A 16,051-nucleotide genomic window follows, 5' to 3' on the forward strand; every position below is an offset into this window, starting at 1 on the left:
GCCAATTTATTCAATTCCAAGCTGTTATTGTAATCATATCGATAGACTACATTTGCCATCTATCAAGTTTGCTGTTTCTACTTTACAATAATGCAGAGTAATTGGAGAGGAGGTGAAGACTTTATAAAACTTAGATGGCTTCTGTTTTAACATTGGACTTTGATTATGTAGTATTTACATTTTTTAAAGACTTTCAGTGCAGTTGATTCATATTATTTCCTTTATTTATATATTTTAAAAATACTTTGATATTTAGATGGATCTGTGATCTATCTGGTCTTGTTTAGTTTTGTTTGTTTATTTCTTTTTGTCTTTTGTTTTAGTTAATTTATGGATTATTTAATTTATTTTTCTGAGATCAGGCAATTTAAACTATTTCTTATTTTGTTAATCTGGGCAATTTATATTTTTATGAATTATATATATATATATTTCATTTAAGTCATCAGCTTTTTTGGTATAGAGTTGTTCAAAATAGTTTCTTATAATTTACCTTATTTCTTCTTCACAATAACATTCTTTCCATACTAGGGATTCTTAACTTGGGGAGCTTGAAGATAACTGGATTTCAGTATAATTGGTTTCCTTTGAAATCCTACCCATTTTATTTTATGCATCTAAAAACATAATTCTGAGAACAGTTCCATTTTGTAGTCTGTTTCACCAGAAGTCCATAATACAAAAGGTCTTTAATAAATTCTTATTGAATTAAAATCAATTGCAGAATTCTCTAAGGACCCACAGATAGTAAAGCCAAGATTTGAATCCAGGACTGGTCCATATCTAAATGCAGTACCTTCTCAAGTTACTGTATCTTCCTCAATCTGAGTTTCATTATTTATGAAATGGAAATAATCACAATAGTTCTCTTTCTTCAGAGTTGTTGTAAGGCTCAAATGCGATCACTGATGTGAAGGCACTAGTATACAAACATAATATTATTGTTGAGGATAATGACAAAAAAATATATTATTAGAGTGAGGGCTCACCTAATCCACCTAAATTACTGTGGAAGGACTCTACCAAATCCTGACCCCAGTGTTTCTGTTCAGCTGGGGTTTTCCATTTTGCAGATAAGCATAACACCTGGATTAAGTCTTTACCTCCTCCAGAGCTCATCTTGACTATCATCAGTCCTTCTCCAGAACCCAGTTTGTCCGCTACAGCACTAAGAACTTCTTTCACGGAAGCTGACACAGGCACTCGAATAGTGGTGTAAGTGTGGTCTAGGCAGTAGACTTTAAACAGAACTATGAGAAAGAGAGAAATTTTACTACAGCATATTAGTCTAGCACATACTTTTAAAAAATAGCAAGTTTTAGACATATTTTCTTCATCCTGAATTTTTTATTTTACTATTTTAGCCTACTGTTCTCCATGCTAATGTTCCCATGGATCCACATTTTTACTTATCCAGAAAGGACTGAGCTAAATATACAAAATGGCATAAGCTGCTATTTATAACAAATATATTCATGACTTCCTTCCTCCCCCTGCCCCTCAATTCAGATGCCTGTGAAAACCACAAGAGCAAATGGGAACAAGAATACTAATTATTTTCTAGGTCCATAATCTGGGCCTACCTGAAGACTATGACACTTTCATGACTGTTGTAAAACCTGCAGCAGACAGAGCAAGGTACCATACTATAAACACATAATGATAGTGATTACCAGGTCCTCTTGTGATGGGTATTCCAAATTGGTACTCGGTTTCAGGCCCAGGGGTAGCACCCTTCAGCAACATGATGCCCCATTCTGTTCCCCTGCCTCGAGAAAGAGTTCTGTGACCTATTTTTCTAAGAATGTTTGGGGTTTGAAATTTCTCATTCACCTGGTTCCTTTACATGTATACTTTGGTTTAATGCCATCTATTTTAAGAAGGACACCTCACTTTCAATCTGGAGCAGCAGGGAGTTGTGATGTGCCATTCGTTATCACTCCTGAGTTACCGTCATAGAAGCAGTTTCAGCTGCCATGTCTGCTGGGCTCAAGCCTCCCCCTCTCCCCCAGTCCTGTGATGTATCAATGGTTTGAAATGGAAAATGTAAGCCTTTTCCTCCCTTCCCCCATGATGCTTTTGGTGACTCTTTGAGGGTAGATGTCTGAGTGGGAAGCAGTTTGATATCTCCGAGGTCACTGAATGGGTTCTACCCAAAGTGTTTGAAGCAGCTCCATTCTCCTTGGCATCTGCAAAGCACCTATGACACAAAATACACTACCCTCCTAGAGGAGGCATCTGATGACAGACACCCTGCCATCTCACCCATGTTCATATAGGTGTGGGACAGAACCAAGGGATTATGCTTGTCTCTAGCATGTTATGATAACAACCTCACTCCAACCAAAAGATAAGCAGCACAAATAACTCAGCTGCACAGATTGAGGAGGGCCCCTAACAGTAGCTAGTATTTATGTAGCATTTTAAGTTTTGTAAAGAACTTTATATATATTATCTCATTTGATACTCATAACAACCCTGGAAAGGTGGTACTATTATTACCCCCATTTTACAGATGAAACTGAGGCACAGGGAGGTTAAGAATTTTACCCAGGACTACAGAGCTAATAAATAAACCCTGAGGCAGGGTTTGAACTCAAACTTCCTTGATTCCAAGCCCAGCTCTTTATGCAGTGTTCCACCTAGCTACCAAAGATGACCAACTCTGATCAGAGAAGGACCGAGATGGTTATTGTGGGAGGGAAGATTTTATCTGATTTGCAATGTTGTCATCGTCCAGTTGTTTTTCAGTTGTGTCTGACTCTTTGTGATCCCGTTTGGAGTTTCCTTGGCAAAGATACTGGAGTGGTTTACCATTTTCTTCTCCGGATTATTTTATGGACAAGGAAACTGAGGCACACAGGGTTAAGTGACTTGCCAGGGGTCACACAGTTAGTAAGTGTCTGAGGCTGTATTTGAACTCAGAAAGATGAGTCTTTCTGACTCCAGGCCTGGCACTCTATCCACTGAGCCACCTAGCTGACCATCAATAAGCCATACAAAATGGATAGTGCTTACTTTCATCAGATCCCCGGACAGGTTGGCGTTTCTGTGCTCTGTCTTCAACAGGGTTGAATTGTTGCAAAAGAACTTTGTGCTGGTAAAAAAAAAAAAAAAAAACAAACAATGGCATTAAATGCTATAGAGGAGAATAGCCACCTTGTCTTGAAACATCAGTAAAAGTATACCTGGGCATCAATCAGGTACAGAAAAATAAGTGAGTCAAAAATATTTTGCTACTTAAAAATATTCATTATGTTTTTAAATGGTGTATTTAAATGTTCTGGAGGATAGTAGTCTTACTGTGCACAAAGCAACATATTCCAATTAAAGGCCTCTTACCCACCTTCTTTTGTGGAGCTTTGCCGTCTTCTGAGCTAAAATGTAGAAGTAGAGAGACCCATTATTCGATATCTTTGGTAAACACTATTTTTATTTCTTTGTTCTTACATAGCGTCAGTCTTCCCTTACACAGTGCAATGAGACAACATTCTCACAAGAAGAGAGGATCATCCTCATCTCAGGCTAAGAACAGTAGGGCATGGGAGGTGATAAAGGGATCAGTTAAGATGGAGGCAGAAATGACATTAACAACCAGGATCCCCGACTTCATTAGCTCACGCTCCTCCCAGTACTTAAAATGTGGCTCAAGCTTCATCTTCCAATCCTCCATTTTATATGATGAAAATACTAGTACTAAACAGGATCGGACTGGAGGGAAGTTTCATGTAATTAAATATTCATCTACACCATTTGGGGCAGCTGCATGGTGCAGTGGATAGAGTGCTAGGCCTGGAGTCAAGAAGACCTGAGTTCAAATCCAGCCTTAGACACTTACTAGCTGTATGATCCTAGACAAATCACTTAATCCCTGTTTGCCTCATTTTCCTTATCTCTAAAATGGGGATAATAACAGCAACCACCTTTCAGGGTTGTTATTAGGAACGAATGAGATAATTGTAAAATTTTAGCATATTACCTGGCACTTAGTATACTATGTAAATTGTTAGCTATTTTCATTATTATTATTATTACTATTATTATTTAAATAAATATCTGGCCGTTATCCATTTTGATTCTGAAATTTAAGGCTTAAAATCAGAGGGGCCCCATTTTATTCATATAAATCTAGGAGAAAAGGAAGCAATTTATATTGCTACCTCAATATTTAGACTTGGTAATAATAGCTAGCATTTATAAAGCCCTTTATGCTTTGCAAAGCACTTTACAGATATTATCTCCTTTGATCCTCATAACAACCCTAAGAGGTTGGTGCTATTATTATCCCCATTTTACAGATGAGGAAACGGAGGCAGACAGAGGTTAAGTGACTTGCCCAAGATCTCACAGCTAGTAAGTGTTTGAGGTTGGATTTGAACTCATGTCCTTCTGATTCTAGGCCCAGCATTCTATCCACTGTACCTCCTAGCTGTACTCCAACATGGAATGTAGCTTAGTATGTTCTCATCTCTTTTTTTGTCTTCTATGTCATGACTGCCTATCCCAATGGACTCAGGTCCCTCAATTCTAGAATGTTTCTCAATTGTTTTGAAACTTTAATATATAAAGGCTTGTCGGAAGGGCATAGGAGATTATGATGACAGTTAGTGCCCTTATTTAGTGCACTATCTAAACAAAGAAAGCCAAGACTCTTCCTTACATTTGCTTGACCGTCTTTTCTAACTCTGGAAGCTGCTCCTTGAGGGTCGCAATCATCCGGCTGTCATCTGACACAGATACGTAAAACTCCTGAAATTAGTGGAGAACATATTGTTTAGCCACAATAGTCATAGATACATTATTCTGCAAAGGTTAAGAAGGAGATTCCATAATTTAGTTTCACTGGCTAGTCACTAGGCCTTTATTTAATGAACTGAACAAAGGAAAAACTATTCCATCATATGTGTCACTTTCCTGCGGGGTTTTTCCACACTCCTATGGAGGGCTGTTTTTATGATAGTCTTCATTTTAAGATCACTTTGCTGATTAATTGCATAAAACATTTTTTCTTGAAAAAAAATTGGAGACTTTTCATATGTTACATTGACTGTTGTTACTAAAAATGAATAATGTTATTAAAAAAGAGTTTAGCGTAACCACTGGGCTTAGCCAGAAGGAATTTTTAAGAAATCATCTTGTTCTTCTGGCCCCTGACTTCAGGGTGGGTAAGGTATTACCATTATAAGATGCTCAATTGAACAATGGAGGAGAGTTGTTATTAAGAGAGGTAAATGGGGGACAGGAGGCATAATGGGGAGTTAGGGTCATGGATTGGAAGAGAGGAATTCTCTCCAAACTGGATGGTCTTTAGCTCAAACGCTATATCTAGTCATAGCTCTACGTCTGTGACTCTTCAGGACCACCTCACTCCTCCACTCTCACCTCCATCACCAAAAGAAGCAATAGGCTACCTAATTTTAATAACATCTTTTAAATTCCTTGCCTCATCTTCTTTGAAATGGGAATATCACTCTAAAATTTGTAAAATGGGCTCCTTGTTCATTGTGTCTTGCTTCTAGAATAAGTCCCTTTATATCCATGCTGCCGAGAAAGGGGACAGTAAGAGAAGAAACCATTCTAGCATACCTCTAAGAAGGCCATTGCTACTTCATCCTCTTGGAGTAAGTCTCCATACAAAGCAGCCCACTGGAGGACCAGGCGGATGACTCGCCTCTTGCTGTTGAGGGCATAATCCATTTTGTCCTGTTCTGTACCCTGGGAAGGCTGTGCGTGGTAAGTGCCAAGGGGTCAAGGACAACATTCAGCAATTTGAAACCTACTCTTCAGGGAAGTATTTGTGAAGTGTCAGAATTAAATCACATTATACCAGGCTGTTATGTGACCTGCCATACATGCTGTATCTCTACCTAAGGTCTCTCTTCCTCTCCAACCAAACCAATCTTCCAAAAGTCTTCAAACATGTCAATCATTGGTGCTAGAAATAACAAAAAGCCCCTCTACTTCCCACAGCTTAAATGTAAAATTCCTTATCCTAGTCTTCAAATCCCTCTGTAATCTTGCCCATACAATCTTTCCAGATTTATCTTCTATAACTCTACTAGACAAATCAATCTGCTTCAACCAAAGCTCCCTAGGTGTCCAAACACCATCCCTTTGCACTTTCTTCCATTCTTTTTCTCACACTGGAATGCCCTCTTCTTCCTCCCCGCCTATTGCAATTCTACCCATCCAATTCAAACCTCACCTCTTGACATAAAGCCTTTCCTCCCCATCCTAGTTCAAAGTCCTCTTTCTTCTCTGAAGTACTTTTGCATGTATCATTTATCAATTTATTATGTACTGCAGGGATCAGTTGAAATAGGAAGAGAAACTTTTCAGAAGCTTTGTGTCTGAGTATACATCTGCTGGGGGGTGGGGGAGGTAGTAGGAGAAGCTAATAATAGGATGCCTGAGTATTGAGATGGAAGTAGATGTGATATCTAAGCATAGCCAGAGGGTTGGAGAAGAGGAGAAGGGGGTGCTGAAAGTAAAGCCCCCCCCACCCCCCCAAGTGAAGTTGGGGGCACCACTGCCAAGCAGTACTCTCTTTTCTGCTGGGATTCCTAGAAAGCCCTATGAAGGTATGTGACAGCAACAACTGGCTTGGAAATTAACCAGTTTGGGCTTTGAGATCAACCTGTAGGATACTGATCTATTCCTTAGGAGTCCCTGATATACTGCCCCATTTTCCTTTCATCTTAAACTGCTTTTTAGATCTTGTTAATTTTTCTCATATTTATGTTTTGTCTTAGAACCAGACTGCAAATAACTTAGAGAATCATATAGCTAGATTTAAGGCTGGAAGGGTCCCCCAGAGGCCATCTAACCCATTGCCTATAGCTTAGATAAGGATTCTGAAGCCCAGAGAGTTTGTGTCTTGCCCGAGGTCATCAAGGTCACAATTGTCAGAGGTGAGATTTCAGCCCAGGACCCTGACTCTAGAGCCAGCATGCTTTACATTGCACAAAACAGGGAGCATGCCTTACTTTTTTTTATGTCTCCCACAGTGCAAATCACAATGCCTTGCAAAGAGTAGGTGCTTAATTATTTGCCCATTTTCATTTAACACATCCTTCTCTCCAAGTTACTAATAAAACATACAGCCATTTAGTTTCTAACCGGGTAAAAAAAAGACCAGATCCTCCCTTGGCTCCACTACCACTGTTTTAAAGCATTGTAGAAAACAGCCTCTCAGGCCTGAGAGCTACACTGGTAAAAGGCATTTTCAAGAGGGGTTATAAATAATCATGATCAAAGTAAATGACAGAACCTTAAAGCAAAGGTTTCCTGCATGTAAATGGGTTACAAAATGGTTTTCATAAATTGAGCACTGGATTCATAAAAAAGGAAATTGGTCTACCTGTATTACTACAATTCTCTTGGAGTTGACTAGGGAAGAAATGGAGAAATACATGCACTGTCTATGAAAATGATTTCTTTTTTGATTAACCCTTCAGTCTTTTGCTTTTTAGTATTTTTGGTTCCATTTTTTTTCTTTTCTAAGAAGTGTAATGGCAGGAGTCCCTGTTCTCACAAGACCTTATAATGTGCATGTAGTGCTTAATAAAGAACTGTGTAAGTATTCAATAAAAATTGCTTATTAATTTATTATTCAACTGAAAATAAATACCACTGTGGACTATCATATCCAAACCTAATTGTAACAAAGACTTATGGGAATTGTAAGGTAGAACTAAGATAATTTAAATATATTATAGATGTAGACTCTCCCCCCACCCCACTCCTCTTTTTTGTTTGGTTTTTATGGTAGTTGTGATTGTAAAGTAGCTCAGAGTATATCTGGTTTGGGAAGATTAATTCATTTTCTTATTTTAATGACACTGAACCTTCACCAAAATCTTTGGTGTCTTATTTGTAGTGTGGTGTTCGTTCTAGTTTTGATGGCTATATCAGCCAAAGCGTAGGCTTGGAAAGGTCCTACCAAGCTGGAACTACTCCCCTATGGGCCTGACCATGGACGGTCTATCTTTCATCTTTGGATCAGTCTGGCTAGGTACTAAAAGCCTGTCATCACAGGAAAGTGAGACCCTAAATGATAGAGTTTTTTTGACCACAGCAATTCATTAATTGTATCCTCAAAATTGTGCCAGTATAGCTGCGGGGACAATATTCTTTGATCCTTGAAGTATTTGAGTCTAATGATAAACAAGCAGAAGGGTGAGGGAAGGATAGTTAGAAAGAAGGGAGGAAAGTGACAACAGCAAATATGAGTAGATTCAGCGTAGATTGAGATGATGAAGTCAAAATAGTATTTGTTTCAATCTGATGATGTTTGAAAGTAAGACTCTGCTACCACTCTCCCTAAAGCAGAATGCCCAACCCTTATCCTGACAACTAGTGCAGATAACCAGTCAATGTTCCTCTCCTTCATACCACGCAATCTAGACCCAACATTGCCAGCTGTTTCTTTGATCTTGTATGACAACTTCATAAATTCTTAGCTAAGTGGTGTGGTCTATAGAACACTGAACTTGAAGTCTGGAAGATCTCAGTTCAAATCCTGCTTCAGTCATTTGTTAGATGTATGACCATAGGAAAGTCATTTAACCCCTGTTTGCCTCAATTTTCACATCTGTGAAGTCAGGATAATAATAGTACCTACATCCCAGGGTTATTGTGCAAATTAAATGAGATAGTATTTGTAAGTCATTTTGCAAATCTTAAAGCTCTATGTAAATGCTAACTATTGTGAATTCTATAGTGAAGTTTATTAGTGAATCCTTAAAGATAGGTATCTCTTAATATACTTTAACTGTAAAATTTTCAGACCATGTTTTTATTTTAAGTTATGTCATTACTAATTTTATTATTTAATATAATACTATATTTATTATTACCAAAATTTTATTACTACATAAATTAAGATAATAAAACAGTACACAAGTATAGAATGTTGAGTAAGTACATTAATAACCACTTTTGCATGGTCAAACCTCATATAGAAAACGAGCCCTTTTCCCTCAATAATTATATTTAATTTTTGGAGCCTGGAATCAGAGTTTAGGAAAATATCTCTAGGAAATGGCTTAATTATTCTAATAATGTGGCTTTTGAGAGATTGGTTCATTAAGAAAAATGTTAGTGTACTTCCCATGTTTTCTAGTTAAAAAAAACTAAAATACTTCTAACAAAATTCACTGATGGACAATCACTTTAGAGGTTTGGAAAGAGGGGTTTTCTTGTTACTTAGATGAGAACAAATATTTTGGAATATCAAGATACTAAATAATCCATTAGAGAGATATTCAGATTATTCATTCTTCCTTTCAAGTTAGCTTGACCTGATTTTCAAGGAGATATGTGACCCAAACACAAAAATTTAGCATATACACACCCCTCATCCCTGCAGGGTCTAGTCTAGAATTCCAAGGTCATTGTCATCTAGTCAAGGAGGCCCTGTGTCACAAAGCAGATAGAAGCAGGACCTCATCACATCAGCAATATGTCTATATCTAAACTTCATGCGAATCTGGTTGTAGATAGTAAAGTTCATTGACCACTATGACAGAAGATATTCCCTCTGTGGGACAGGAGGAAGGTATATCTTTTCCCATTTTTGTGTTAGGAAAATTTATCTCCTGTCTCTAGCAAATGACAGACATAGTTTGCCAAGCCTTTTGTTTCAGTAAATGATTGCTAGAGTATCTGAAATTCTCAAAAAAAATTTCAGGAAAACTAGTTGCATCAGAGGCTGGGAAGCATATGGATTTAATAGGAAAGCATTTTGGTTTCTTGACTAATATTAACTTGACTACAGCTTATTCAGCTTACTGTGGTATAAAACTGCAGAACAAAGTATTACTCTCCGAAGGATTCAGCCCTAGGCCTTGCTGAACCTTAATAAGCTTCTTATGGATTCCAATTCTTTCACAGTAGTGATCCAGGGAACCTTTTCCTTCACTCCAGGGCCTTCATCTTTAGCTAATTTCTAAACTTTAATGATGTCTGAATTTGACTTCCAAGTACCATGACTCCCAACTCTTCCTGCCTCCTGAGCCTATATATCCCAAACTTCTGATTTTTTAAATTCTTACTGCTGTTACTAATTAATTCTTGAAATTTATTCTGTTCATGTAATGTTCTTAATCATTCAAGAACTTAATCTTTTCTGGTCTTCCATAATACTCTCCTCAATTATTACTAGCTGAATTATGAGGCACCCTGAGGGAGAAACAGGAGGTAACATGTGCCTTTGTCAAACCACCAACAGGCCCTGATAGAGACATCCCAGGATGCTGAGCCCAAGAGTCTTGAGAATAGCAGTGCATCCAGACTACCAGCACTCCCAGCATTTCCCTTTTCCAGGGAGAAAAATTCAGGCATGAGGAATAGCCAGGGAAAATCACAGGGTTGGGAATTGGTGTGCTAGTGCAAGGAACAGCAAGGAAAGCCAGGGTCACTGAATCACAGGATATGTAGTAGGCACAGGGAGGTGTAAAAAGTTTAGAAGGATAGAAATGGTGCTAAATGGTTGGGGGTTCAAAGAAGAGCAAAAGACCATCCCTATCCTTGAGGAGCTCATGATCTAACAAAGGAAACAACATACAAACAAGCTATATACAGAATAAATTGGAAATAATCAACAGAGGAAAGGTACTGGCATTAAGGGGGTTGGGAAAGGTCTTCCTGTAGAAGGTGGGATTTCAGTTGGGACTTGAAAGAAGTCAGGGAAGCCAGGAGACAAAGTTGAGAAGAGAGAGCATTCCAAGGTTGTGGGAAACTAGTGAAAATGCCCAGAATCAGGAGATTGGGGCATCTTGTTTGAGAAACAGCAAGGAAGCCAGTGTATTGGAAGTTAACTGCATTATTCCCAACCACCCCCTTTTCCTGAAGATGTTTTACTATGCAAATGAGCAAGATCAGAAGATCTGAAAGCATTTTACCCAATATGAAACTACTGTTCCAAGCTACAGAAAAGACAGAAGGATAAGATGGCCTTTGACTTTTATAAGTCCCTACTGGAACCTACTGAAGATCTCACGACTCCTTGTCTGCATGATTTTAAGCACTTCTAAAAATATAAAGTAGTGGCTGAAGTGAGTAGGTGACAACAACAATAACAACAAAAAATAATCATTTTATCCACCTGGACAATAGTTAGACTAACATTAAATATAAAAGAAATATATTAAGAGAGGAATTTGACTTCAGACTGCATCACAAAAGCTATGAAGAACAGTAAGATTACAATGATGATGATGATGATAATGGGTACTTATAGGGTGCTTTAATGTTTGCAAAATGCTTTAAAACATTATCTATTTGATCCTTACAACAATCCTGTAAAGGTAAGAAAGGGGTATAACTGATCAGTTAACTTCGCTTGAAGTGAAATTTTAAGATATTAAACTGCCCTTTGAAAATAAATATTTATACCTTAATACTTCAAGGTTCTCTGGTTTCATTGTAATGGTAACATCTTCACTGATAACAATGCAACCTCTATTAATATAGTAGTTAGTCATTAAGATTTGTTGTGGTCAAAAAGTTCAGCATCTTTGGCCAACCTGGTCTCTAAATTTAGCCAGGCTGGTCCATGGACAATAGACATGCTTTATCTCTGCATCACAGAATTTAAAATCTTTCCACCTTGATAGTAACTGGCTGTTGTTTGACTTCTGCTAGCATAGCTTTCAAGAACCTAGGGTCACTTCCATACCAAGACGAGGTTTTGGAGAAGGAATTTAGTGAAGATTAGAAGCAAAATACTTAGAAATTATAGAACCATGGGTTTGGGAAGGATCTCAAGAGATCATGTACTTTTTCTCTCAGAAAATAGCTCTCCCACCCCCCTTACCCCCCAAATGTAATAGAATCCTTTAGGTAAATGCCCCACTGGTCAGCAGAAGTCCGCAGTGTCTTCCTCCTTCACCTCAGGGAGGCTGTTAGGGTCTGATTGATTAACAAGATAGACTTGCCCATCATTAGAGATTGTGGAAAGAAGGGGCTGAGAAACTCCAGGGAGAAGAGCACAAACAAGAGTTTTAGTAAAGCAGCCACCATGGATTTGTCACCAATGGATCCTAGGCCCAAGGCAGTATGTTTGAATCGTGTATGAGACAAAGACAGATGCTCTATTGATAGAACTGGTTAGGATTCCTGACGGTAAAGCCAATGAGCCTTCATTCTATTTCTCTCTGTCTCTGTGTCTCTGTCCGTCTTTCTGTTTCTCTCCCACCCCATCCCTCCAGAGAGGGCAAGAGACTAAAGCTTTCATTGGAGCATGCAGGTTTACATTACTTCTTAAAAATCTGTTTAAATATTCACCTTGTCTCTTAAGCTGGTGACTGAGACGCAAACTTTTAACTATTTACATTGTTAATCTAAATATATTGCCAGGAATGCAGTTTAAAGAAGGGTTAGGGGCTTTGACCAGGAAGGTTAACAAAGAATTAAAACTACAGTATTTTACCAAAGTTGGTTCTCTAGCTGGGAGTCCAGAGCTACAGAAAAGAGTTGTTGAATCATTTTTACAATATCTCAGGACAGAGAAAATATTTATATTAAGGTCCTCCTAGGCAATGAGTTAGAAGCAGTGGTTGACTCTATTGGAACAAGTTGAGTTAGTCCACACAGGGGACTCTGACATTTTCTCCAGTTTGGGTTGGAGAAGAAAGTGAGGGCATCCCTGGATAGGAAGTTAGGAGAGAAGTCACCATGCTTGTAAACAGACAGGTGAAAGAAGCCTTATAGATTATCCAATAAATCTCCTTAATAGGTGAGAAAATTGAAGTCCAGAGAGATTGTGACTTGCCTAAAGTCATACAACTTAATTAGTAGCAGAGTCAAGACTCAGACTCAAGACGCCTAATTTCCAGGCTCTTTGCATTCCACCATGTAAATTATTATCAGAATTATTTAGAATTTTTTTATTCTACACTTAACAAAGACCAACAAAATGAACCTTTCGTTATACCTAGTAGAATGCAGAAAGAGACTTTTTTATGATACTGTGAATTTCTATTATGTACAGCTTGCTTTTCTTTTAAAACAATAAATTCAACATGTTATTTTCATTGCTGTCTTGCTTCTCTCTGATTCTTTCTGGCCATGTATGTCTTATTCATCATCTTGTCAGTCAGGAAGTGGATAGCATCATCAGTCCTCTGGAATCTTAGGTGGCCATTGAATTGATCAGAGTATTTTTTTCTTTTCAATATTGTTGTTTTGCTACAATTGTTCTCCTAGTTTTAATCACTTTATTCTGAATCAGTTAATGCAAGTTCCCTCTAGGTTTCTCTGAAACCATCACTTTCATCATTTCTAATATTTCATTACATTCATATACCATAATTTGTTTAGCCATTTCCCAATTAATGGGTGCTTCCTAAGTGTCTAGTTCTCTGCAATAATAAGAACTGCTATAAATATTTTTGTACATATGGATTCTTTTGTGCTTTCTTTAATCACTTTAGGGTATAAGATTGGCAATTATATCACTGGGCCAAACAGGACTAATCCTTGAACCAGTTCTTAGACCAATTCACATCAACAACAGTACATTAGTGTGTATGTGAATTATTATTATTAGTAATATTTTAGCTCATTTATCTTTCTATTAACTTTTTATTTGTCTGATATTAAAGATAATCTGAATTACCCAAACACACCAGATGGCAGAATCAGTTGGCCTAAATGTCTGCTGGATGACAGGGGAAAAAGGAATATCTGGGAAGAGGAGACTGCTATTAATAATCCAACAAGTGGTAAAACCACACATCGATAATCAGAAGCTGATTATGATATATTCCAATTTTACAATACTTGTAGTCAGGAACTTCTTCTTGGTACACAAAATAAGTTGTTCCTACTGTAGTTTAAGTGATTTCTGTCTTCCTTGGGTCGACACAAAGATGGACTATTCCTTCCTACCAAACTAACCTTATTAAATTTCTCATCTATGCATCCTGTAAGTACCCCTTCAAGTTACCTCTTATACTAGAAACCTTCACTGATACCTCCAGCTGAATTCTCTCTCTCTTCTCACAATTCCTATGTTTAACTATGTATTCACTACTATGTATATCATAGGCTTTGTCTTCCCAGATAAGTTGTAATCTTCTTGAGAACTAGGACCATGTCTTTTGAATCTCCATAATTCCTACCAGAGTTTTAGACTTTTCAATACTTTTTAAAATTTATTGACTTAAAAAACAAAATCATCCATTTAGGGAAACCAAAGATTATATCATTTTCTAAAAATCCTCAAAACCAACAAAAACCTGCCTCTGTGGTTTATTTTTCATTATAATTGCCCAGAAAAGTTCCCAAACCACCAAGATTCCAAAAATAAGCCGAAATCCGCATGCTAATGAAGCTCATAAAGGACCCAAGGGGACCAGCAAAGTTAAGGCTATAAGAATCCAAAATATTTGACAAATTTAGTCTGAGTCAAATGCTTCAATTACCTATTTGCATGCTTAGTTTGCAGGACATCAAATATAGGTATGACAAAATTTTGTATTTAAAAGGCCAGCTATTTTGGCTAGGCACATTCTGATGAAGCTACTTATAATTAGACATGTGAGATGAGGATCAGGGAAGATGAAGAACATGATGCAGACTGTGCCTTCTGAACATTGCCAACTGCAGGTTTAATATTCCATTGAGTCATTTTCCTCATGCCGGCTCTGCCTTTCATACACTGTAATTATTTCATATATTTTTACCTAGTTATTATCTTACTCACCACAGGCACCTGTAATTTTTCTGTATTTTTACTGCTCATTTACTTATTTTTAATTCAGCTAATAATGGCTCCACATATTAAAATTATCATGGTGAAAGTAAGTGAAAACCTCCTAGGACGAACGGGCGGCAGATTCATTACAGCCTACAACAGGGAATACAATATTATGTATACCTTTTTGCAGTAAGTACATGTTAATTATGCAGCTATTTATAAAACACTAATCAACATCCAAACTGATCCTCTTCAGTGTTGTTGTGCCTTGAATGTCTGCTTTGCATACAACATCTGTGCTTAGAGATGAAAACAAACTTTGGGGGTCATCTGCCCACTGACTACAGAAGGATTTTGGCTGGTAAGAATAAGAGAGAGAGAATTTTCTAGATAAACAAGCCAAATTTCTCACCCATAACTCTAGACAAGTACAGGAGATTGAATGGAGATGGAGCAATTGTCATTATTTACAGAGAAAAAGGACTATAGCAACATGAGATTTAGAGAAAGAAAGAATCTTAGCGATAATCTAGCCTAACTCCCCCATTTTACAGATAAGAAAACTGAGACTCAGGGCTACTATGTGAACTCTTTTCTCTTTGTCTGTTGAATTGCTACCTATCCTGTAAAGTCCAATTACAATGCCAACTCTTTGTTGAAATGACCTCATTAGATAGAATTAAAGCAGAGGATGGGTAACTGTCTGTCAGGTATGTTGTAGAAGGGACTCTTGCATCAGATGGAGATTGGACTAGATGATCTAGGACATACCTTCCAACTCTAAGGTTTTCTTAACTTTCTCAATGTGTTTTAAGTCCATTAGTACACCAACATTTTCCCTACGCAAAAAGAAAATTCTTGTACTGGGCAGTTGATACCAGCATGGCCACCTGCATTGAATGGAAACAAAATTTAGGACATCTGGCTTCAAGAGCTTGGAGTCCAGCTCTTTAAACTAAAATAATTTGGGGCTTAGCTTACGGGAATCAGAGATGAGCCAGCTTCGGTCCCTTCTCCCTCACCTCCCACTTCCAATCTTTTGCCAGGTGCTACCTTTACTAGCTCCACCAATTCTCTCACACATTCCCCCCTCCTTTGTATTTGCATTGGTACCTTAGTTCTGCTCTATTACATACAATTCAATTAAATAAACATTTATTAAGTGCCTACTATGTGCCAGGCACTGCACTAAGCAGTAGAATGTGTGCTGCTTGAAGGCAGGGACTATTTTGATGCTTTGTTTTTGTATCCCTAAGACAGTGCCTCCTAGTATTTCTTATTACAATTTTATTGTACAATATAATAATGATTTATTAATACAGATAATACGTATCTATTTCTATACCC

The 16,051-nt window shown here is 37.6% G+C and overlaps 1 protein-coding gene across 8 annotated transcripts in view; it reads right to left on the minus strand.

Annotated features, from left to right (window-relative positions):
- RAPGEF4 (Rap guanine nucleotide exchange factor 4) overlaps positions 1 to 16,051 on the minus strand; it is a 256,826-nt gene that overhangs the window by 45,232 nt on the left and 195,543 nt on the right. For all 8 annotated transcript variants that reach the window (XM_027866117.1, XM_027866121.1, XM_027866124.1 and 5 more), the window contains 5 exons: positions 5,587 to 5,737; positions 4,661 to 4,749; positions 3,347 to 3,377; positions 3,019 to 3,097; positions 1,104 to 1,250 (listed from right to left, as the gene is read on the minus strand). In XM_027866117.1, coding sequence (XP_027721918.1) covers positions 1,104 to 1,250; positions 3,019 to 3,097; positions 3,347 to 3,377; positions 4,661 to 4,749; positions 5,587 to 5,737 — 497 coding nt within the window. The remainder of the gene's footprint in view (positions 1 to 1,103; positions 1,251 to 3,018; positions 3,098 to 3,346; positions 3,378 to 4,660; positions 4,750 to 5,586; positions 5,738 to 16,051) is intronic.

This window comes from Vombatus ursinus, unplaced genomic scaffold, assembly GCF_900497805.2.
Source record: "Vombatus ursinus unplaced genomic scaffold, bare-nosed wombat genome assembly UNPS02014779.1, whole genome shotgun sequence".
Taxonomy (NCBI): Eukaryota; Metazoa; Chordata; class Mammalia; order Diprotodontia; family Vombatidae; genus Vombatus; species Vombatus ursinus.